We start from the raw sequence: 25,119 nt of genomic DNA on the forward strand, positions 1-25,119 counted from the left end.
AATTCGCTTCCTTTTTGTCCCTCCGGTGAGATAAATTGTTTCAATATTTAATTAACAAATCGGATGTGTGTAGTTGTACGTGCTCTGTAAATTTCCTCGAATTTGTCTTCCACTAACGATCTGCACTAATGAAAAACCAACGAAGTAAACAAGCTACAATCTAATGTTTGCTCTTTTGTTAAATTCCACTCAATTACGTGCTTAACCTCAGTTAGAATCTAACAGGCATTTTCACTTTAATCTAAGCTTGTTTGATAGTTCATTGTAAACATCAATAGAAACTTCAGTCGCCACTACACATGGGTACACAACGCAACTTCTGTCGAAATTGTTATTTGCAATAGCAGCATCTGTCAATAGAAAAAAGTTCCATGTTATTTATTTTAAGTTCTGGATTTACACAAGATTAAGTTTTTCTCTAACTAACTACTTACAGTCCTGATCATACAGTACTAGGTGTCTGTAAAGCTTACTTTCTTCAAAGGTAGGTAACTTCTCGTTTCAGAGAAAATTTGAGGTCAATCGAATACTCGTTCTACTTTTTGCTAAAAGAAAAAAGTCAAATAGGAAATTTACACCTTATAAGCTAGATTCAATAAGATCCATTTATTTCAAAGCTGGGAAAGTCGATCAGTAGTTAAGTATGTACTTGAGTGAAAACAAAATGGATTTCTGTAGAAAAGAAATTTGGATGATACAATTTTTTTCTTTTTTTGTAATAATATCACAGGAAAATTAGGCGGTAATTTATTCATCTTAGGTGATTTAGTTATATCTAGTAATGCTAAACTGGGAAAATAATTTAACTAAACAACTTGCAAAGTTTAATTTCGGTCAGACAGTCCATGGTAAGTTTTATATTTGTTACACAAATCCCATAAAGAAATTATCGACAAGACGTTGTCTAACAAGGCATAGAACTAAAATTTTAGACTGACTTTTTTTAGAAATGATAGTTTATCTAAAGGACAGCTGAGGAGAAACTTGAAGTAAAATACTTCAGTTGTAATCTTTTGCTCGACAAGGTGACGGTCGAATAAACAACACATAAACTCGATGTTAATGTTTGAACCAACTCGCAAAATAATGAAATATCCATGTGCCGGATTTTTACAAAAACAATGAATTAGAACAACAGAATATTTGAGGTGCAGCGCCAAACCTTCAAGGTCTAGCTTGAAGTATTCCGAACCCAGTGTTCCTTACTATATATTTCCTTTGGGTAGTTGCAGCCTTTTACTTCACAATATCCCCACAACACGACTAAACATGAAAATTAAACTGATGATAACTGGAAAATTGTGATTTTTAAAGCAAAGTGCCTAAACGAGATTTGATTTACCTGAGTGCAATAAGGCTAACTAGACTGAAATAAAAACACCAACAACACAATCACACTCAGAGTTGTTTCAACGTAAAACTTCTCTCTTAAAAAGTTTTCTGCACTTTTCTTGTAATTATGATGGCAATAGTCTTCGTCCATGTTGTGCTCACTATTTAATTTTATTAATTATACAGTTTTTTCCGCAAAAATGTTAATTTAGTTGCAAAAGAACAAGACTACCACTATAGGTAACCAGTTGCCTTGCAAATGATACCACTGAGGTAACACGCTCTCAGTTGTCGATTAAGCTAAGCGATTTCGCGCTGAATTCTTTTAAAAAATGCTGTCGTTAGACTAAACAAATAAATCAAATAAATCACTCGTAAAAACAATTTAGCCGTTAGCTTGAATCTTACTGAGCAAGCCCTGCAGATGCAAAGTTGTAACGACTGCAATTCTAAACTATATATATATATATATATATATATATATATATATATATATATATATATATATATATATATATATACGAAAAATACTAAACTGATCCTAAAAAAATCCGTTTTCTTACTACATATGCTACCGCAAAACGTTTTTGGCTAAACATCTGGTACTTAGTTGGAAACCTCTTTCGCAGTTTTACAGGAAGCTGTGGGAAAATCGAATGATACATTTCTACCGAAAAACAGCCCAAAAATTTCAATGTCTTCGCGGGGAATTTAGCCTCGTAACCGTTGCTTTTACGTTTTCTTTTAGCCACTTGTCACACCCCCCGAAAGTTTTCTGCCCAAGAAAATCAGCTCGCTCGTGTTTTAAGTTTATTACTTTATATTATTGAGACTAATGGAAACAAACTTTGCATGCTAGCTTTTCGGGCGCCGAGTGCTTTGCTCAGTCCAGTGGAAACCCATTAAAATACCAACATTTTGCACGCTCTGTTCTATTTACAGCGCTAAAATGGCTTTCTAATAAATGGCTTGTTTAGTGTTTACTCAGTTTGTTTCAAATGGCTTCGATTAATACTGAATAATTTTTGCTGTCGTGTTTTCAATCCTCGCTTGTCAAAACGACCATATAATCTTGCGGTTGCTTTGATTCAATTCAATATTTTATAAATTTCAACTGAATACTTGTAATTTTCAAATCCTTTCTTTTAATCAGAAAATATATTTATGGTATTTTTTAAACGAACTGCATATTCTCCACTGCGTCGGTCGCAGATTCACATAACATGTTCTGGGTTAAAATTGTCATTCCTTTCTAAGCTGCAGTTACTGCTGTTAGCATTCACACTAGTTGTAATTATAAATGCTATAAACCTTTCTTCCCGAAATTCACTTTTCAGTATATTCTTAGTACGATTCCATGAGAGATTGAAATGTCCAGAGTTTATTAATCGATTGACGGCTTTTCAAACTGAACTGATCGAAAATTATTACGCAAATATAGTCTTGGATTTTCGAGTAAAATCTTCACAAGTTAAATCAAGAGCTATATACCTTTACATAACTACACGTAGACTTAGAAAATAGCATACTAAAACAGCAAACAGACCCACTTTGAATATACTACTTATTAAATAATCTCTTGGACTCATTCAGTGCCTGCAAAAGCTTCCATAAAGTGCCAATTCTTTGTTGCTCTTGATCTGTCCAACAAATTCAATAAATTACAAACCCAACCAACATTAAATAGAGTACGTTTGTTTAATTCTCCATAATAACTGGTTTAAACCCATCCTAACAGCATTAAATGACATATTTTACGTTGCCCGGGTAGCGAGAGTGTTAAATAGCCACTTCCGAGGCGCCAATATGAATTGGTGTGCATTTTCAGTATAAGCTCGAGGGCTCGACACGAAAAAGCGCTCACACTATTTAGAGAATTCAATACCGTTCGAGGTGAGTGTAGTTACTTATAGTGACTTGCAAGCTAATTTAGAACCGAATTTCTTTTTAGAAACATCACTCTCCAGTCATTAGCCGTGACGGCGAAGTGAGCAGTAGATATTATAGTCCTCTATGCCCATTTAAAATCGTCTCCGAAATGAATGTGTCCAATTTATTCATGAAATTTTATTCAATGAAGACATAAACGAAGAATACTTTTCCATAACGATAATTTTCAAATGCGCGCGAATTTACGCGAATCGCTCTGTACGTACGAAAATCTTTCCATCAGCTAGTTTTGTAGTTTCCCCACATTTTGTGTTTTCGATTGCGCAGCTCGACGCAGTCAGCGGAAATTAAGTTGCACAGTGTATAACTCGTTCTTATTGCGTACTGCAGTGTCTTCACCCACTAAGTAAGAGTAGATAATTAAATGACTTTCGCGAGAGCAAATATTATTCAGGTGGCGTAAACACCATAGTTGATTTTCAAGAAAACGTGATCTACTTTCCCGAAGCGTGTCTTATGACACCTTGAATAAAAGATTGAAACAAAACCGACTTCAAGTACAATGAAACCATTTGCAAAGTGAAAGTCACGAATCAACGCGATGAATATTGCTCTTATTTGAATTTTTGGGCAAGAGGAGTTCCGTGCAGGGAATCGAATTTAGCTTTCCCGAACCCATTTAATCGTTTCGCTAGCAGACTTATGTTAGGTTGGATAACAGTTGTCGATTGTTTTGCGGTGTTAATTCTGAATATTCGGAGCGGTTTCCTATATCCCTCAACCTGATTTATAGAGCAAATATTTATGCACATTCGTTTATTCACCTTTGCTCAAAGTTCTAGTCCATAAAAGCTTAAAATTTAATCAACGTTAGGTCGGTTGAGATCAAACGAATCTTTTCATATACACCCATTTCGTTGAGGCCTGTCGCGCTAATTTACCCATACATTTTAAGTAAATTTTATCTGTGATAAAGAAAGGAGTGATTTTAACAACAAACTATCAAAAGACTTTCTGATCCGAAAAATTTAATGCCGTCTAGATGTTATTTTCGACTTTTTCAGTACCCCTTCCTCGAAAACGGAGAAGACCTCTTTACAAAATTTGGGCGCAAAACGCAGTGGTCTTAATTTGCGTAGAGCCGGTATTGTTTAACCCAATTCTAAAGTTTTTCCTCGCCGTTTTTTGTTGACCTATCTTATGACAAGCATGCATGCCTTCCGGCAAAAAAAAATTGTTTCTTTCTTGAAAATCATCTTTCTTCCTCTAGTGAAAACTTCGCGCGTTCTGCGCATCGAAGTTAAACGCGCGGTAACTTAGTTATCTCAAGATCGAATTACTTCTACGAAGTAAACTAAAAGGTCTCGATTCATTTTCGTGATGTCTTTCTTCATCAGATCTATTAACCACCATATGGCTTACTTAGATTTAAGGTAATTATACTTCTTACAGGCCAGATACCGTTAACAATTTGCATAAAAGAGTATTTACACTTCAAAGAGCCCAGCGCTGATATTTCCCAATCGTTATTTAAGAGTGAGGGCGGCGGTTAATGAATTTTTGTTATTAAATTTTCGTATAAGCCCTCTGAGAAATTCTTCTTTGCGCGCAAAGTGAATTTCTCCCTTTCACGGGGAGGTTCTCTTTTAGAGGGATTAGCTCTCCAGAATCGCTTGTTTTCACTGCTCACTTTAATTTTTTTAAACGGCGTTTTGCTCCCGGCGATAATAACGTAACGCGGCATCAAAAGAGCGAGGATTATGAGAGAAGTCGCTAGCGTCATGTCATAAACATTTCTTCCCAGGAAACCAAAACAACCTACTTGATTATGAATTGAGCAGACAGCACGGTTTATTTTTACAGGTTAATGTTCTCTCCTAAGATAGCCTTCCTTTTTTCCTTGACAGTTCATCTCTCTCCGTTTGACTTGATCGCACACATTTAACTTACCAGGCAGACGGAACTGTAGAATAACTTTATCGCTTTGTCAAAGTAAAGCGTTAAAAGGCTATTTCGTGGCCGTTAAGCGGGCGTAATGAGATTTTACGTGATGACAATTTTCAAACTGGGCGCTCACTTAGTTTTGTTAATTGGTTATTTTACATGACTACGGACCATCGATTTACACACTGCCATAAAATTGAAACTAGACAGTTGAATGGTTGACAGAGCAAGCCAGCCTTGTACAACTGAAAAACTATTAAATATACGCTTTAGCCCTTTGAAATCGGAAACTGGACTGATTTTAATCGCAGCGACGTAAAAAGACTTCGATTTCAGGGCGAAAATTTTGTGATTGGGGTGGTAAAATTTGAAAGCGAAAGTCAAAATGACTCGACTCCGAATTTAAGGTTTGACAAATTTGTATTAGAATTGTAAATCACTTGCGTGTGGAACTCCCAGCAGTTTATTTCTTTATGGAAATTTCGGAACAGGTGCGCGAATGAAAACATCTTATCACTTTGCTAGGGTTTTGCAAGTCGAAGTTTCAATTTTAAAATTTCCTAAAGCTCTTCAGTCGTCGATTTATTTGCTGCACGGCCAGAATAAAGAGATAAATGCATACTCTTTGTAAACAGGAATTTAGCTCGCCAAATTTACTATAAAATTTGTAAATTGCAGTGGTTGTTATGCAAGTGTTTTATTTGGACAGAGCGCCTATTAACGTGAAGTAAAAAAGTGGGTTAGTTTTCCAATAGGCTCTGTTTGTATAATACAAACAAAGGCCGTGTACCTTTGATTAATTTTGCTTTATTAACCATGATAATACAATCATTTCAGTTGAACAAAAACACCTACAGCAGCTGCAAAATTTAAATTTCTCTTAAAAGAGTTTAGTTGAAGTTAAATGACGGCCGAGTGAGCTAAATAGTGGTCTTACGACTCGCTTGTTTTCAGAGTTCGCCAACCATCAACGAGCAATTAATCCTCATTTTTCCCGCTTTGAATTAAAAGTTGCCGGTGAAAACAAAAATTAAAATTTAGTGGAGAATACTTTAAAGTGAAAAGATGCCAAAATGAACCCGTATAGCTCGCAGCACGCCGCTTGCCTATTGTTAAGCAGTTTCCTTCCGATTTTTTTTTTAAACAAGTTAATTTCGTCTTTAGTTCAGACCTTGTTGCACCCAGCTGAGTGTTTATAATGTGTCCTAGAACAACGCGGAGTAAAAAAGCTACTTCTAAACTTCGCGTGGGTTGATACTGTCCACTTTTTCGGAAGTTTCTTTTTTTTTAATTTACGCTGAAACAACCGGCACAATTCAATATTAACTAGTTTGCGACAAGTTTGTGTTTTGATACGGCGAAAAAGTTATCGATTTTACCTCCAAGTGGCTGACGCATGCCATACAAACGTGTCAAAATCATTTCACCGCTATCACAATTTCGCCATCTTTGGTGACTTATGCGGGCGGAAGATTTAAGCAAGTGAATCTTCGTAATTCGTCGTTTAATCCTAAGCTTAAGTAAAACCACTTTGGAGTCCTTTTTAAGTCATTGCTATTTTTATTTTTCAACGAAATTCAAAATCGTCGAACAATTGAATAGCATTCATAAATTTCCACTCGGCGAGGGGTCTGACAAACACACACAGACCCTCAGAAGATTTTTCAATATGAAAAAATCTCTTGTTAAGTATATTCCTAGTTTAAATAACTTTAATTAGCATAGAAATTGGTCCAACCGAGCGACTGCTCCTTCCTGATTATAATTTTAACCTTTAAACGGACAGTTAATGGATTGAGAATGTTTGATTTTCGCTTTCTTCCACAGTGAATTAGGCGCACGGCTTAAATAAAGTACAATCTATTTTGGCGAGTAGTCCGATATTTACTGACTAAGTTTTTAGACACAGCTTTTTTAAAAAATAAAAAAAATGCTAATTTGTCTTTCGATGAAGAATAACCGTCTTTATTAAAAGCGCAACTGGCACTTATTTTGAAAGAAAAAAATGTGAGTGATGATTTCATTTTGTAGTTTCGCTTTCAATACCATCTCCTTTTTTCATAATAGCCACTTCGAAATTATATATTGCGAATTGGATAGGCAGTCTTGCGACATATTAAAGACGGGTAGTTGACATGTTTGACTGTTAAATTAGAGGATCGGTCGGCTCACTTTTCAACGAGCCAAAACTCCGGGAAACAGTGGCTTAAGAAATAAAAACAATGTATCATTTTTGAATAGTTCTTTACTGTGCCAAATTTCGCCGACTTAAATGAAGTTGAAGATTCTAAGCCCCCAGGAACAATATGCCCGCGAGAGGCCTTTTGAGCGCTTAACTATTTCATATCCTGTGCTCTGACAAACTAAAGTCTTCATTTAATAAATATTTAGAGACGGAAACTTCTCCCAAACACCAGGGAACTAATTGATAAAGCGAGATTCAGTTCAACTGCCGGAAAAATCTAGGAGATTTGGCTAATTGCGTTCGGCTGGCTAAGAGCAAATTTCCATGTGTGCGAATTGGTGAAAATTAGATAGCGAGAACACTGCAAATAAATTTTTCTTTCATCAGTTTTGTTCATTAAAAATAACTTTGTTATCACTCGCTCAATACCATTTGCTTAACATTTGTTTTTGGTGCTCGGTCTCGACCAGGCTATTAAATGAATGGGAACAACATTGTCTTTAGTTCAAGATCTGTATTTAAAAAAACCCAATTTTCAATCCCTTTTCGCCAAGTGGTTATTGTCTACGCATTGGAAAATTTGGAAATTAATTTTTCTGTAAGCAAATACCTGTTTGCAGTTTTAAATAATTTTTTACCTCTGCATTGCAAATGAGGCTAAATAGGTCATTTCCCTCAAGGTGTTTTAGTGAGATTTTTTTATTAAAGTTCGACTTTCAGCCCGGATGTTTGTGCGAAATTGGAAAGTATCACCGCGAACTGTTAGTTTAAGAAGCCAGCAGCAGGTTCTTTTGAAAATATCAAAATTGATGCTATTTTGTTTATGTTAGCGGGAGAATTTGTGGCGACGAAAAGTCTTTATCGCGAATTGAGAAGGAAGAATTATTTTTGACTGAGTACCAGACAGGCTGACATGGAAACGAGATACAGGCCGCTTTTGCGCATGCTCTATAGGTTCAAAATAAAAGCGGCCTTGCTCCAGCTGTAATACCCAGTTCGCTGTTCTTTCTATTTGCGAGGTATCTGTCTCTATCTTTGGTCAATCTACCGCATCTTCCGGTTAACTAGTCCGAGCTGGCACTTACACCACGGCAATAACTTCTCCTTCGCATTGGAACAAGCATTTTTATCTCCATCTCATTGGTTTTTGCCACTCGTAGACGTCCGGTCCGGCCAACTAAGTGGTTTACAAAGCTCTTTGCTTTATTGGTAATTTCGAGTTTGGTAAACGCGAGCGATCCGGGTGTAGGAATCGGGCTTTGATTATCGGAAGCCTTGCGACTGCTCTTTCCAAATACAGCACAGAAATCGTGGAAAGTGGAATTCACTAACTGCAAAAACCCAGGTTGCTGAACACAAATCGTCTGGTGTTTTGAATGCCGAGAAAACACGCAGAATTTTCGGTTCCTGCGGAAAATGTCTGCATGACGGACTGGATAAAATTTAAGTACGAAGTACATTTCTGTTTTAATTGAGGTTTTGGTATTTGTTATCGCTAATATATTCTCTTTTAAGTAGTTGCTCTTTCAAATATTGTGGCCGAGTTTGTTATGACATGAAATTAATTATTTGAAACCCATTTCCCATTTTTTTTTCAATATATTATGTGTCGTTATTAAGGAACTCACTAGATTAGGGCTAATTTCAAGGTGAAAACAGCGGAGCGCTGAATTCACTGGCATGATGTGAAAATATTCTTTCCCTTTTGGATCTAAAATGTATCACTTTCATTTGTTACTATGTGAAGCTTGAGGAAAGAATTGAGTTTTAATTTTTGACTCATTTGAATTTTTTTACTCTTCCATTAATTGCTTACTGTGCAGTCAATCAGATGGAAAAGCTTGGTGGACCAGCTTATATACCTAATCCTCTGACTTCTCCTGCACTTATGGTACTTGCGTCAACTGCCGAGGCTGCACGTTCTACAGCATCATCTCCAGGACCTATGAATGATTATCACGCGGTGTACTCCTCACCATCTAACCGCTACATTGATGGTGAAGCTGTTCACAGGATGGTGTTGAACTCAACACATTATCAACACAGGTCGTCGCATCTTGCCCTTTATCCTGGTACAGAACACTATGCAGAAAGAATGCCGCATGAATTTGGCCCTCATTTTCTTCAGCTGCATCACCATTTAGGAGGAGGGCTTCTGCATAAAACAAGTGGACCAACCGCAGTGTTTAATGGAACTGGTGCGTTCCGCAGGGTCGTTCCCCCCGAACATGCCTTTCCTTTCCATCATTTACAACATCAGCGAAACTTGTTGGAACGTGATCACCACGTTGATACCTTGTACAAAAGCTCTGAACTCGAGAAAGAGGCAAGCTTAGATAGGGCATCAAAAGAGAGGATTTCCCCGCGAAAACCTGAGAAGGACAGTGACATGCGTATGAAAGGAGATCAACCTTTGAGCCCTAGCCCAAGAAGACCAAGCTCTCATGAAGAGTCTGATAACAATAATATTGAACCTGTGAGCGTCAAAAGAGAACACACAGAGCAATCAGAATGCTGTAAAAGCAGCGAAACTGATGATACAGAAGCTAGTGTGGACTCTCAATCAAAAGGTGAGAGAAAAATATTTTTTGTAGTTAGTTTCTAATCTGTTATGGTACATTAAATTAGATTTTAGTTACTACTCTCCCTAGAATAATCCTGCTATAATAAATATTTATTACAGCTTGCTAAGTTGAATCTTGATGGCAAGTTTTATTCTCTTGTCTGGTAATAAGCTATTCCTGTGATCTGTTAACTCATCATAACCCATTACCAAAAAAAAAACTGCATTTTACTTTTGGCCATTTCTTAGCAGAGGTAAAATTCACAGGTTTCAATTTGCTATTTTTATCTTGTGAAGGGCTCTGAGGCTTAAAATTAAAAGCACAGTAAATGCAGATTATTTATTGATTAGTGGAAGTAATTCTGCCAGAGACTAGTGTGCCAGAAAAGCAGATCTGATTAAAATAACTTTTAATTAGTATTCTAAAATTCATACAAGAGGATATCATAACTTCATCCTGGCTGATACAGTCCTAAAAGCTTACACGAAAGCTCTAAATCCTGGTGTTTGATCTTCATTTCTCTTTAAAAAAGACTCAAACTAGTAAATTAAATTGAAAATTAAGAGTTGCCTGGGACCTGCAAGGTGAAATATTCTTGTTTGTGTGCCAAGTACAGAGAATAACACAGCAACTCTGTCATTTAACAATGGAGTCTCTCTAAAAGTAATCTATTTGCAACTAGATAGCATCGAAAAAATTATTCTGCCATTCTCTTTGTAAGTAGGTTTTTTTTCTTTAAATGGTATCCCAGATGTGAGGCAATTTGAATCTATTTCAGAAATTTCAATAGACTTTTATTAAGTGCTGGTGTGAAGGGAAGCGTGTAGAAGAAGGTGATTGAGTTTTCAGCGATGCTGGTGATTATATTCACTCTTTTCATGTGTATTGTCAATATTGAGATATGTTTGAAATAGATGATTTGTAATATACTCCAACAAGATTCTGAAGGCAGATGTATATTAACATAACAATGCTAAATGCTTGTTAGTTATTTTCGTCTCCATAGCATGGAAAAGAGACCCTCTCCAAGGCACTGTTAATATTGTAAATATGTTTTGATTTTACTTGCTATTTTGCTGAGAGCTTTTTCAAGAACTTGACTTATTTCTTTGAAGAAAATAAGTTATGAGACGTAAGCTTGGCATCGCTGAGTTAAGTGGGTTTGCTTTGATGAGATAACAGGCAGCCAACCAGCAGTTTGTTTCACGCCATTAGTGATTTACACCTGCATGCTAAATAGCTATTGCTGTCGTCTGTTCTATTGTCTTTTTCTTTTCTTCTGTTTTCTTTCAAAAGGAGGGCTAATTTTCCAGGAGACCTGTTGTCCCTTTCTTATGTGAGATTAGCTGATTAAAATGATCACAAAAAGTGTATTGCATGGTAGTTGCTCATTTGAAGTGACTTAAATGTGATGTGATTCTCAGTTCATTTTTCTTTTGGTGTAAAAAAAAGAATTTTACATTTGAATAGATGCCAATTTCCAGTTTCCTATTGCACAACTCAGTCACACATTTTCTAGGCTTATATTTTTTATTATTCTGCCATCATGCCACTAAAATTTTTAAACAAGGTCCTTAGTAGTGTGAAATAAGTGCAATTTCTGTTCATGTTTTCATGTTTCAATTTTCAATTATTAAGTAATACTTGCATATGTAAAATGTATGATATTTCATAACATGGCCAAGGGCAAATTACATGTAGTATATTGCAGGTGGATACCTGTAGTTTTATTCAAACTGGAAACAGTTTTATTCAGTGCCAAAAAGTATTGTGAATCATTCAGTAATGCTTTTCAAACTTACTTACTGTCTGTATTTCCTCAGAATATGCAATTATTGTTTTGTATAGACTGAATACTACTGAGAGTTGCTTGACACTTTTACACTTGTGAATATTAAGAACAATTTGTGATAATTATTAAGACAAGCAGAAGAAAAACTAGTTCCTGAGTCTTCTCGTATTTCAGTTTTCTGTTTCCACGCAGTAGACTTTGCTAAGACATATTTTATAGTCAACATGGATCTTGCGGGTGGTATACTTTAAACAAGGAGAGGAAAATTTTTGGTGAAAAGACGACTTGTTTCTATGGTGTTTTGTTTGATGCTGTAGTGTCTTTTTGTAATTAGTTTGTCGCAATGCCCCAAGAAATAGGATCTCCCAGGATGTGCCATTTTTATTATTAGCTTTTTGACATGAAATATACTCAAATATCAAAGTACACATTGACACTTCTTGTGTATTATAAAGGGGAATATTGACTAAGTTTGATAAAATAACTGATGGCTGACAAAACAGTGGCAACAGAATGTGCATTTTTTTTTTGTTAAATAAATTCTGTCGCTTACACCTTTTATTTTCAGTAAATAGTAACAATGAAAAGTGGCTTGGTTATTTTCATGCAAAAAATATCACACCTTTGGTACGACTTTTAATTTTGTAGTCATCCAACCGTGTTGTTAATCATTGATTGTTTCCAAAGATGTGTAGCATTAACAACCAGACAAAGTGCCATCTAGTGGATTATCCAGCATACACGTGTACAGACTGCATTATCCACCCTTGAAGAAATACGCCCAGACCTTACATGCTTCTCAACAGACAGAGCAGACAACAGATAGATTTCTATCTTCTATCAAGAAAAAATAACCACCCGTGCTAGGTTGAATATACGATGTCTTTGTAGCAGTACAATGCTTGCATTGTCTTATACACAATGTAATTGCCTGTTACACATTTTAACGAAATGATGAAATTAAAAAAGCTACTGAAAACTTGGGCTGAAATTTTCATGAATAAAAGTGATGTTGTATGTGTCTTACAGACATTTTTTTTAGGTAGATGTAAAGTTATACTTGTTTCTTCTTCAAAATTTCCTTGAGTATACTTTGGGTCGTATTAATTGCCAGCTTCACTGACATTGCTAAGAAACCATTCCATCCCCTCCAGAATGTTGTTCAAGTTGAGCTCCTTCTATTTTGTTTAGTGTTAAATTTTTGGGTTAATTATGGCCTTTCATAATGTTTTCACCTCTCTTAATCCAGTTGTGATGAAGAAGAACTTTCTCTTTGGTTGATTTTTCAGTATCATGAATCCAAATTACATTGTTTGGGAAATATGCTGATCAGCCAGTTACTCTTAAAAAAGGTTTCTGAGGCAGAGTTGTCAAACTGCAATTTTCTGAGCACTAATACACTTCCACTTAGTTAGGGAGACTTGTAAGAGCTGGCCAAAACATAGATTTGAATGTAAGAATATTAATTTTTTACCCTTGTAATGTGGATGAATGGGTTTAAGCAGCAATCCAAAAAGTAATGGCCACGTTGTTTTTGTGGTTACAATATTATTATATTTTAAGACAGAAGTTTGGTTTCAACTGAAGCTCTGACACGCTTTAGTTAAAATGATACTTCCTACAATTTTCTTTGTGCTTGTCATTTTTGTATTCCACATGTAGACGTTCAATGTACCTTAATTAGCCTAAATAAATAGCTGCTAGATGAGTCCATAGTAAGCGTGTCTTTTGATGGACATTCAGTCAAAGTTCTGTCAAGTTACAGATGTTATGAAGGATGACTAGTTCCCTCAGAGTTCTTGAAAGATGATTGATTTTTCTCAAAGACTTAAGCCCCGGCCAAACAATTGCAACATTTCAACGCAACATATCGCAGCATTGTTGGGAGCAACATGTTGCACACGTTTGGCCACCCTGTTGCAACGTGTTGCGACATGTTGTAACATGTTGGGTGTTGTTGGCTCAAATTTGAAAATGATCAAATTTTCCATGCAACATTTGTGGATGTTGCATGATGTTGTAATTGTTTGGCTTAGAAAAACCTTCCATGACAACAGTGGGTATAGATTGTTTTCACACAACGCCACTGCAGACATATTGTCCGAAAACAATGAAACGGTGGCCATGTTTATGTACCAAACCAATCCTGTGGGAGTTGAAATCTTTTCTTATTTAATTCCTTTTCTTGTTCCTATAAATTTTCATGGTGCTGGCCATGCCAGTGAAAATGCTCTATAGATACCCTCTAGAACAACACATTGTCGAATGGTGAGCATAACTTTATTTTTGGTAATTTGTCTGTAATTTTGGAACTTGATTGTTTTTGCCTCAAATTAAGTTATATGCAGACCCTCTAAAAATATTTACTGTTTCATTATGAATTCCAGGTCTATGTTATAAATTTATAGAGTAGTGCTAGAGACATTGTATGATACTTTTTGTGTTTACTGATGCAATTTTTCTTCTTGTCTTGCAACACCTCCAGGAAGGCGGAGATCATCGTCAACGCAAGCGCCATGTTGTCCTGTTTGTGGCACTAGCATCAGGCCTGGTGAAATGGAAAGCCACTTTGCTTGGGAAATGGAAAGATTCTGTGATGAAAACAGGTTAGTTTGTACACATAGATAATACACAATTATTTTATCTAAGATGAGGGTGTACCCAGCCAGGCGGCAGGCCTGAAACTTGACAGGGGTTTCATTAACATTTTTGGCATGAGGGCAATTGGTTTTCACAGGCGGCCAAAACTATTTGAACTTAACTTCTTTATAAGAAAAACTTTCCATTTGATAGTCAAACTAGCCTGGCAAAATCATCCCCACAGCTTTCCAATTTGCCCTGTGTCCAACCCTTAGTGATACCCTTGAAACTGGGACTGCCTGATTTGAAGTCCAGTACACTACCAGTAGAACTGAATCCAAAATTTTTTTCGCAGAATTATTTCAAATAACAAGTAAATTCATTTTAGCGAAAAAAAAATTTGGGGGTTAGGTACACTTTAAAGAAATGTATGAAGTTTACTTGGAATTTCGTGAGGGTGGGGGGAGGTCTTCTCTTCTGTGGGGGGAGGTATGGATACTTCCTGGAACACTACACATTCCTTCTTCAATATAAAATTGCTTACTTAACACATTATATATCGATTTCTATCAGTTTGCTTCATTTGGCTTAAAAGTTATGCCATAGAGCTTACTGTAGAATTTACCTGTTTCAACAGAAAACTCAGAAGAAGTCAAAGAGAGTCTGCTATGCAAGCACGGAAGGTACAGTTTACAATGATGATATAACAAGTTCCTAAATGTTATTCCTCAAAACTCTGATGTCAAGAAATAAATTTTTCCTTCTGGTGACTGTGCAATTCTTTTATTACTGATTGGGATAAGTTGAAACTATTTCAGTTACATGTTCTTAATATTCTATGGTTTATCTGTAGTAAATATGAATCCTGTTAGTAAGAGTAACAGATGTTTTATCAAAGTGAAATTTCTGTGGGATATCAAACTGATGTTGTGGATCAAAAAAGTGTGAAAGCCAACAAGAGTGCAAACCCTTGTTCCTACTCTTATGGTAGGCTTTCACTGATTTTCTCTCTTTGAATCTGAACATGCCTGCATTTTCCTGGGAATCCATACAAAGTGTGTATTTGTTGACAGGGAGATGATTTCTAGCGCTCTTGCTTGCTCTTAGCTTGTCTCACTCTGCAATAAAGCTCATGATGGTCTACAAGAGTAGCAGGGCTGTGCTCTAGAAGTGCCTGGGTGCCACAGGCAACTAACTTTTGCCTTTGAGCAACTGGAAAAACACTCTTTTCATATAAGTTTAAGTGCTGGGCACCCAGGATTGCATGGTTAGCAATCTTTGGGCTCCTTGTGATTTTTCTTAGACCACATCCTTGTGCAGACAGTAATCTCATCCAACTCCCATCCTTCCATATTCTTGTTTGATCCTCACACTTCTGGGAGTTTACGAAGGTTGTACTCAGCCTCAATTTTTTTTCTTCAGAATGGTGAAGCCTACCAGAAGAAGGTAAAGCAGGAATTCAAAGGAAACCCTTCAAATCACCCTGATGACACACCAGCCAGTACCAGACAGCAGGTGAGTTATACTGAAAGGGTGGCTGTAGTAATATACCCAAGATATAACACATGCTGTGATTGGTCAATCGTTGTGTTTTTGGTAAACTTAAAATGCTTTCAATCATTGTACTGAAACAGCAGAATCTGAGATTTTTGGTCTTAACCCCACTGTTGTTTTGTTTTTTTTTGAAATTCCAAAGGGCAGAGGGGTTGGAATCTTTAAAGTCAAATATGAACCAAAATTCGAACAAGAGGATTTTTTTTGGGGAGGGGAGGGGGTGGTTCAAACCAAAGCAGCCCTTCCTAAGACAGGTACAGATATTTTCTGGAAAAATACATTTTATATTGAACATTGCTTTACCTATGGCTAAAATATCTTCTCTCTCATAACAACAGACTTATTTAAGAGTGTGTGCCAACAGAATGGCAAGAAGTGGCCGTTCAACACCGCTCAAGCCAACAAGGTCCAGAAGCTCTCAAAGTAGGCTACTCCTCTAATGTTGTAAAATCCTATCAGTTCTGAAGCATCTTACTTACTTAAGGTCATTCCACTGAAATAAAACCTGCACTGAGATTTTTGTCAAACTTTGCGTATTGATTGTTTACATTATAAGAACTTAAATTTTGAAATAAAAATGAGGGATCCCCATGTTCGTTTAGGAGCAACAACACCTTGTTTGTACCCATATAAATCCTTATAATAGCACCATGATTGTAGTCACGATTGCTTGCTAAATTCATGTTTCCGATGATTGCTTTTTGTTCTACACTGAGAATTGGTCCATATTTATTTTACACAGAGAAATTTATTACTCAATTCAAAACAACAGAAAAAAATGATAGGTCACCATACTCGTTTGGGAGGAAATGACGATTTACCTCTATGGCAAGGTCCAGCTGTAAAGAAAAAGCCGCCATTTTTTAATGTGCATGCGCTAATCATGCGTGAAATTATGCGCAGTAGGGATGCGCAATGCAATACTGGGGAATGACCTTTAGCCAGGTCCTCACTTACAGTGTATGCGCTAGTGAGGACCACCGTAGCATAAGCATAAGTGTTCTTCTTATGCTTATGTTTATGTTTAGTGAGGACATGTTGACACAAGCATAAAGTTCTCGCTGATTGGCTGATAGTCTTATGCTTATGCTTATGCTTATACCAACATGTCCTCACTGAACACTATAGAGACATAAGCATAAGCATAAGAAGAACTCAAGGTTTTGATATTCTTATGCTTATGCTTATGTCGTGGCCACCCTCACTAGTGAATAAGCTTCTTTTATGCGTATCCTTGTGCTTGCATCGCTAGTGAGGACCGGGCTTTACTTAGTTGCCCTGTGCCTGCTGGCATGTAGGGCAGCTTGAATCATCTACGTGTGCCTTATTTTGTACACCTGTATTGTCCAGCCATAGTCATTGCTCCATTCAGGATTTTGGGAAACTGAAGGGTTATTTTGCTTTACAACAGAATCTACATGTAGTTACCTTCCAGAAATATAAATTTAATATTGAATTCCTGTACCAAAAATATGTTTTTTCTCACTAAACCAAGGAAAGTGGGCTTATGCATGTTACCTGAATTTTATAACTTAAATTCAAGGGTTTTTACAGCTTTTGACTTAACATCAACTTTGATTGTGATGTCAAAGGCAGGTCATCGTCTATCTCATAAAAATAATTTTATATCCCTGTGAGGTAGTTGAATTTAAGAAGTTGAAGAGACAGTGTTTTTGGAGAAAAGACACTTGCTCAGGATGGGAGCTTGCTTAATTTTTGAAGAATTTTTATATTACAGTGGAGCCTCCGGTTGCCACCACCTCTCCTCAGGGACCAGTTTTCCAAAATACGAAAGGTTTTTAAGTCAAATCCCTATATTTGGAACCTCTTGTACGCGACCACTTCTCGTAAGCTTTTTTAGAGCTTAAAAGTTTGAAATTTTCTGTCGTTTTCAACCTCCTGTAAGCAACCACTTGACAGATAATGGAGCAGAAATTGAATAATATGGTGTTGTAACATTATCACATTTCTGGGTAGCATAAGAGACAAAAATTCCTCAATAGGACGTTTCCTGATTTTTTTCTCAAAATTGACTTTTCACATGAATAAAACATGGTAAGTCTCAGTAGTTACTGTATGTTAATGAGGCGAAATTTTGACCCAATATCGTCAAAGTTCTCGTAAGCGACCACCTCCTGTAAGTGACCACCTAGGCTTGACATTTTGGGTGGTCGCTTATGGGAGGTTTGACTGTAACTTGGAAGCAGGGAACATAATGTAAAGGTTGCTTGTGTTGTTGGAATATGGAGCAATGGAAGGCATGTGTGTTTGAGCAGGGGAGGGGTGCTTTTAGGACAGAAAGTAATAAATAGAATCATGATACTAATTTCTTACTATGTTCTCTGTTGTATTTTAGGCTCACCAGTGAATTCACCTCTAGGTGGAGAGGAAGGACCGTCCGGAATTAAAACAACATTGTGTCCTGTGTGTGAAGAAGTGATTCACGGAAATGGAGATGAGTTAAATTCTCATGTGGAAACTTGCTTAAGAAAGGTACTTGCTGTGTGTTTGTGTTATTAAATTACTTCACTGTGATTGGTTGAGAGCAGGTTAATTTATCATTAATTTTTAATTTGCACAGCAGTGCAAATGAAAGTGTACAGTTGTGTGAATTCCCAGTCATGTAGTAAATGAGTAATCGTATGAAGCCTCAAGAACTTAGGGATTTTACTTGTCTTGTGATATATTTAGAAATTCTTTCAAATGACACTTGCGTGAAGGTTTGTGCAATTTTGAGAGAATTTTCAAATATCACTTGCAGTGTAAATCCTTCATTGCACTCGCATTCATCTGTATACAAACCTTGTTTGATACATCTGAAATGACAAATATTTGACTCTTTAAAAGTGTCACACACAGACTGTAGCAAGTGCAAATTGCTTGTCATCGCACATCAGTGTGGTAAATTCGACGTTTTGAGCAGCAAAATGTTGGTCTGGTCCAGCACACTGACTGACTGGGTGATTAAATTTAGACCAGAAATCTTAAACGTGTTTCTTAGTATGAAATGCTGCAAACTTTCCCTGGTATAAAATTTGCATTCAGATCTTGGGAGTGAAAGGGTTACAGTTCTCGTGCTGGAGGTCTTCTCACGAAAGAAATGCTTGTCTTTGATTTGTAGAAAGAGAGTGGTGGTGTTGACGACATTGATGACACTAATGGCCAGGATGTGTTTGAAGAATACGAGTGGGCTGGACAAACCAGAATACGAGCCACAACTCTACTGGAAGGAGGCTTTAGAGGTAACGTGTTTTTCTTGTTAAGTGATGCTTGAGACAATTTGTCAGCCAAAGAGCTTAGGCAGGATCTTTTTTTTTTTTAGTAGAGTTAATTATAATTAATTATTATTATTATTTTCAGAGTTTAGGGTCATGTCTTTTAAATTTCACAATTCTCTTTCAAGCAATGGTATGACTCAGAGCAATGACATCAGACACAATAATTATTATAGGAAAATGTGTTGGCATCAACCATTTAATCTGATGGGCAAGGTTTGAATCCACTTGAAGCTGATTTTCCCATTGCACATACTTGGCAAGCCACTACTTAAAGAATTCAGACAGAAACTGAACTGGAACAGTTACACAGCACTCAAAACCCTTGTACTCCTAAATATGCCCCACCACTACCTAACTGAACACAAGGTCTGTCCTGTTGTGTATTGTGCTTTGCTTCTTGGTTTGAGACCCAGCCCCTCTGAATTTCACTTTGGCTTCATACTTCCCTTGAGACCCCTCCCCCATGGCATTTTCAGTGACCTTCTATGGGATGGGTGTGGATGATTTTTGGAACTGCACACTTCTAGTCCTATTCTACTTTTCTGTTACAGTAATATGAACTTGAAGAATGACATTTGCATTTTTTTTTCTTTCTTTCTGCAGCATCAGGTTTTCAAACGGGTATTAAACGGAAGAGAGAGGAAGAAGATGATGGAGATCTCAATATTGATGGCGACGATTCTGAAGAGTATGGGAAACCTCAGTATCCTATAAAACTGATTTACCTCTCTGTAATACTGGTTTGCCTCGGTCAAACTAGTTTACCTCTGTCAAACTGGTTTACGTCTCTGTCAAACTGGTTTACGTCTGTCAAACTGGTTTACCTCTTTGTCAAACTGGTTTAACTCTCTGTCTAACTGGTTTACCTCTCTGTCAAACTGGCTTTCTATATTGTGACATCACTGTTTCTTGTAGGAGTTCAAAAAATAAAAACAGAAATGTTGTCAATTCCTTGAAAATCCAAAAATATATCCTGGGCTTGTTTTGTTCATAAGGTGGAGGGGTGTATAGGAAGTTTGCAGTATCAGAACTCAGTGTTCATAGAAAACTTAAAATCTCAAACTATAGATATTCAAAGATGTAGGTTGTTGTTGTCTTGTCCTTAATTCGTGATGTCATAAAACAAGGTACACAGAAGCTGATGTGATTCCTTGCAGTGCTGACGAGCCTGATGAAGATCACGTCAGACAGGCTCTCAGGGGAGCAGTGATAAGGTGAGTTGTGGAGTTTTTTTTTTTGATGGCAATGTTTTAATCAAGGATAGAGAAGGCGGTGTGGCCAAGTGGGTTTGATTTGGATTGAAAATCTGGAGGTACAAATGTAGCTAATATAGAGGCCCTGTTTGGGGAGTGGGAGGTGGAGGGTGGGGGGAGGGTTCTTTTTGTACCCCGTCTGAATTTCAAACCTTTTCACGTCCAGAAGGCTCGAGAAGGTTCGCACGTGTCTGTCGAAATTTCGTCCAAAGCCACTGATTTCTTTATCGGAAATGTTTAAGTGTAGAATGTTTAACGTAAATGCGTATTTCTGTCCCTGAAACATTCTATTTTCGGATAAACCTGCGTTTCAGGGCGATTATATTTTTGGTCATTCTTTTATGTAACTCACAAAAGTGCTCAATTCATTTGCGTTTGAATTTTTGCAGTGGTGAAAACTCTCCAGTAGGAAAAAATGGTCCTGCGAGAGAACAGAGCCCAGAAGATGAAACTGGTAAGTGAAAGCTCATAAAAGCAGTCTCAGTCTACTTTCTAAACCAACCCATGTTTAAAAATCTTACTCTGTCAAACTTCTTTCTCTGCATCCTTAGTTCTTTCTCTCTTCGAAAGACGTTTGCGTTTCGACCCGAAAAATTCCATAGTGATGACGTAGCCGTACAGAGAGCCGTATGAGTCTATGATTGGTTGTCACATGCGGGCGAAAATTCAAAATTGAGCAACAACCAATCGGAGACGCTACACGGATTTCTGTATAGCTACGTCATCACATTGGAATTTTTGACCACGTCTTGGACATCTCTTGAGTGAAAAAACTAAAGTTGAATTGATAAACAACATAAGAGACATCCTGGCAGTTCATGTATTTGTTATTAATGATTTGTTTACTTCTCTTGCAGAAGACGATCCTGCGGAAACAAAAGTTAACAAACATAACGAAGATAGAGATCACCAGTAAGTGTATAATACCAGTTTGGTCAGTTTTTTATTTGATTAGAAGTGGCTGAAAAATGGAGAACAACTGATGACAATGATAGTACAAGCGCGATTCAGTTATGAAAGTAAGAGATGCGGTTAACTAATGGTTAAAAAAAAAAATAGAAAAATTAGAGACCTTTAGACGTAGATACAGGAACTTCTTTAAGTGCCCTATTTGACCGCAAGTTGTAAATGAAATACTCACAAGATTAGGCCGTTTATGTCTAGTTCGTCACAACATTCCTCGCTTCCACACACAGACAAGTATGGAATTAGATCGATGTGCAGAAAGCCAGGATTTCATGGCCAATACCGGACATTGTGAACGCTGGTGCCATCATGTTTTGTCAGTGAATAGACATGGATGAAAGAATTAATCACATTCGTCGATTTCCACCAAAACACGTCAAGTGTCTACTGATAAACTTCTCAAACTCATTAATAATTCATCAAGCTTATAACAAAGGAAATCATGACCGTGACACGAGTTGGGATGGATGATCCCACTTAGTATAGATTTTTACGATATTAATTCTCCGTTTTTTCTTCAGTGTTAGTTTCGATTGAGAAGATATATCAAACACACAAGACTGTTGGACTACATAAATTTCCAAACACGTCGAAGTTCATCAAAAATACTCCGCTACGCGTCGCATTTTCAACTCTCTTCTTGGTGTTTGGAAACGTGGTCAAACACGGTCTTTCGTTTTTGATATATTACATAACATATGGAGCAGTTGTGAAGACTGCTTACAGTTCACATTTGGTAATGTGTTTAGTTTCAGGGAGGGTAACTCAGACCTTGTCATCGGTTCTCTCAAGGTTCGGATCAAGGAACTGGTAAGCCACTAAACCATGAATCTTGTTAATTGGTAGACTGTAAGTGTCATAAACTGCGTCCATTAATGGCTTATTCCTAATTAAACTGGTTGATGTTATGGAAGATTTAAGGGCTTTTATTATGTAAGGACCTTAAACACAGTCCGTGATTAACAATGGGCCCTTTTTCAGCGGGATAATTTAACGGACAATATAAGGGGCCTTTAGTACCGCCCAGAGATCTAAAGCACAATTCAGAACGACGGAAGAATAATTTATTCCATTGCCCAAAATTACCTTTCAATCGAAGAAAGCCTGGAACTAAAGGTTGACAAAGGTAGAAAGCCATTTTAAAGGTATTAATAAACCATAAAGGAACAAGGATGGATAAAATTGGGTGAGATTGAGAAGGATTACAAACGACCAACTTGAAACATTGAGGGGTGAAGTTTTTGGGACGCGCAAGCCGTCTCTAACATCAGCTACCTACTGTGCTCAAAGCGGGACACTTTGCGCGGTCTAACATAATGTTTCATACGGTATTTCATTATCGTTATTTTTCCTGTTTTCTTGTATTCTAACAGGAAAAGAAGAAGTCGGAGAAAATCAAATGTTTAATCTGCATGGTGGGTACCCCGTTTTGTTGTTCCTTCATGCGTAGAGCACGGTATAATTTCTGCTAAGTGCTTTGTAATAGTAGAGCGCCACAACCTACCTGTTTGATGTTATTGTTTTTTTTTTCCGTTTTACTGGGCCACTTTTCGTTCATGTACCTTCTTGTTTAATGATCCTTGAATGAAAACACAGTCTAGTGTTTCTACCGCGCTTTACAGTGAATTTGTGGCTAGCTTAATTTCGCAGAAGTGTAGCAGCTCCCGTAAGCTTGTAATTCTCTTCATTGTTAGCAGCTGTTATTGTTTTGGGGCTAAGGGCATCGTTTCTGTTATTTGTTTTATTGTCCTCTCGAAGTTATCAATCCATGCATGTGAGACCTTAAGAGAGCTGGTACCCTACCTACCCGACCCTAATTTCGCTGTTTTGTCGCTACAGGAACCATACACTAATCCTTTGGCTTCGATTTCCTGCTGGCATGTTCACTGCGAGGAGTGCTGGCTCAGAACGCTGGTAAGTTACCATAGAAACGTTTACACCCCCCCCCCCCCTCCACTCATCTTTCGCGCGCCTACCCTTTGAATATGGTTCCTCCAGGCAGTAGTCTCTCCTCCATGCGATTCTGTCACGAATTCAAGAGATTAATTCTCCTTACTAATTATCATAAATTTCTTTTAAAGAGAGTTTCGAGAATTTGGCAGTGCATCAGTATCACATTCCCAAACTGATTGTTTCCTCTTCTCTCTTCACTTGCGAGCCTAACTATGTTTTGATTTTGAAAACGAGAAATAATCAACTGATCAGACTGATTTTCTCCTTTTCCTTTCAAGGGAGCGAAAAAGCTGTGTCCGCAGTGCAATATGATTACCTCGCCGTCTGACCTTAGGAGAATTTACTTGTGATAATGGTGATGATAATACAGTGCCTCGTAATCCGCGGAATGTAGGCAAGAGACAAAGCATGCCACACCGACCTGGTCTTAGGTTTGGCTCAGTCCTCAGGTAGTAATTGTAGGGGTTGTCTTGGAAGTGTTTAACTTTGCGACGAGAAGAGACATTGGAAATCTTGCTCCTCGCGATTGGAGTGGTGTATTTTGAAAGCGTGCTAGAAAGAAGCACTGAAAAAGTAGCTTCGAAAACCAACGAAGAACCAACGAATTGATGTGTTGGACGTTTTAGTCAGCTTAGTTTTATATGACTATCACTTTACCAGACGCGATTGCGTGATTGTGTGACTCGGTTGCGTGACTGTATGACTCGCACGAAACGTGTTTATCGCTTGTCATTCTTGGACTTACTATAGTTTCACGCTACTCAAAGCGCACACTTCTATTTTTGGCGAAAGATTCCGTGGAGCTGCCTATCAAACATTAAAAAATAATTTTAATTTACTGGTAATTTTTCAGATACCGTAGACTACCTTGAAAACCCTCGTGTTGTTCTTCATTAAATTCCAGCTGCTAAGTACAAAGTAAATTAAATCTGCATCAAAGTCTATAAAATAAGACTTGCTTAAGCTAACAACGTGTTAGCTTCCTAAAGAGAAACGCTTAACTTGTTAGTTGTCCGACGTGGATTAATTGCAAACGTGGCAAAAATTGCACGCACCCAAGGTGTTGGAAACTTATACGCGAGTTCGAAATGTGCCTTGTTCCAGTCCTCTACAGGAAAAAAGACCCTAGATGAATAATACTTACCTTTCCCCGCTAACTTGTCTACGCAGAAGTCTCTTTTTGTGTATTCAAAAAATTCCTCCCCACTAGGGACGAGTTTTGGTCAGAATTATTCCATACTGATGACGTAGCTGTGCAGTGATCCGTGTAGCCTCTCTTATTGGTTGTTGCTTGTTTTTGGAATTCTCGCGCGCAAAATCGACCAATCAAAGACGCTATAAGGAGCTCCTTATCAGCCTTCGTAGAGTTGGCTAAGGGAGACTTCCTTTTTGATTACGCCACCCTCCCCTCCCCCCTTGGCTTACAAACTGTGATAAGGCGAAAGAGTGTGAATAAGAACATACCTATGACAAATTATTGTCTCGCTTCACCAGATTTCTTCCCGGCTGTAAAGTTATCTTTAATATTGAATTAATTTAATTAAACTTATTTAAAAGAGTTCATTGTATACCATTAATAATATTTAAACAACTTAAAAAAAAGAGAACTTATATGTAAAAATTGCAGAATTGTGTATAATTTTTTTTTGACCCAATAACATTTTTATAATTTGCGTACAGTAACTCTGGTGAGGCAATGATTTGGCGATTTTAGCGCTTTCTTCCAGAGTGTAGGAGACGTTTGCAATACTGAGTTGTGTTAGATAATAATAATTAAAAATGTATCATACCGTACTGTAGTTCTGGTTTTCTTTTTCACTAATTAAAA

General features: G+C 37.2%; 1 protein-coding gene across 3 annotated transcripts; it reads left to right on the plus strand.

The window, feature by feature from the left end:
* The first annotated feature begins 430 nt into the window (after positions 1 to 430).
* On the plus strand, positions 431 to 25,085 carry LOC145468882 (E3 ubiquitin-protein ligase RNF220-like). Of its 3 annotated transcripts, none has more exons than XM_081452592.1 (16): positions 431 to 484; positions 9,175 to 9,921; positions 14,193 to 14,313; positions 14,925 to 14,970; positions 15,710 to 15,802; positions 16,180 to 16,264; positions 18,198 to 18,334; positions 18,963 to 19,083; positions 19,723 to 19,822; positions 20,247 to 20,333; positions 20,762 to 20,826; positions 21,230 to 21,284; positions 22,088 to 22,148; positions 22,712 to 22,753; positions 23,178 to 23,252; positions 23,570 to 25,085. In XM_081452592.1, exons 2-16 carry the CDS (start codon positions 9,183 to 9,185, stop codon positions 23,639 to 23,641), a joined length of 1,899 nt encoding a protein of 632 aa, XP_081308718.1. In that variant the 5' UTR covers positions 431 to 484; positions 9,175 to 9,182; the 3' UTR covers positions 23,642 to 25,085. The 3 variants fall into 3 exon arrangements, with proteins under 3 accessions (XP_081308718.1, XP_081308717.1, XP_081308716.1); XM_081452591.1 differs by lacking the exon at positions 431 to 484 and adding an exon at positions 1,953 to 3,225; XM_081452590.1 differs by lacking the exon at positions 431 to 484 and adding an exon at positions 8,060 to 8,798.
* Positions 25,086 to 25,119: the final 34 nt, after the last annotated feature.

This window comes from Orbicella franksi, chromosome 14 (assembly GCF_964199315.1).
Source record: "Orbicella franksi chromosome 14, jaOrbFran1.1, whole genome shotgun sequence".
Classification (NCBI taxonomy): Eukaryota; Metazoa; Cnidaria; class Anthozoa; order Scleractinia; family Merulinidae; genus Orbicella; species Orbicella franksi.

Coding starts and splice junctions, on each gene's coding strand:
- LOC145468882 (XM_081452592.1), top strand. CDS start 9,183: ATGGAAAAGCTTGGTGGACCAGCTTATATACCTAATCCTCTGACTTCT. Junction 14,971..15,709: donor CTGCTATGCAAGCACGGAAG/GTACAGTTTACA, acceptor TTTTTTCTTCAG/AATGGTGAAGCCTACCAGAA. Junction 23,253..23,569: donor AGTGCTGGCTCAGAACGCTG/GTAAGTTACCAT, acceptor TTTCCTTTCAAG/GGAGCGAAAAAGCTGTGTCC.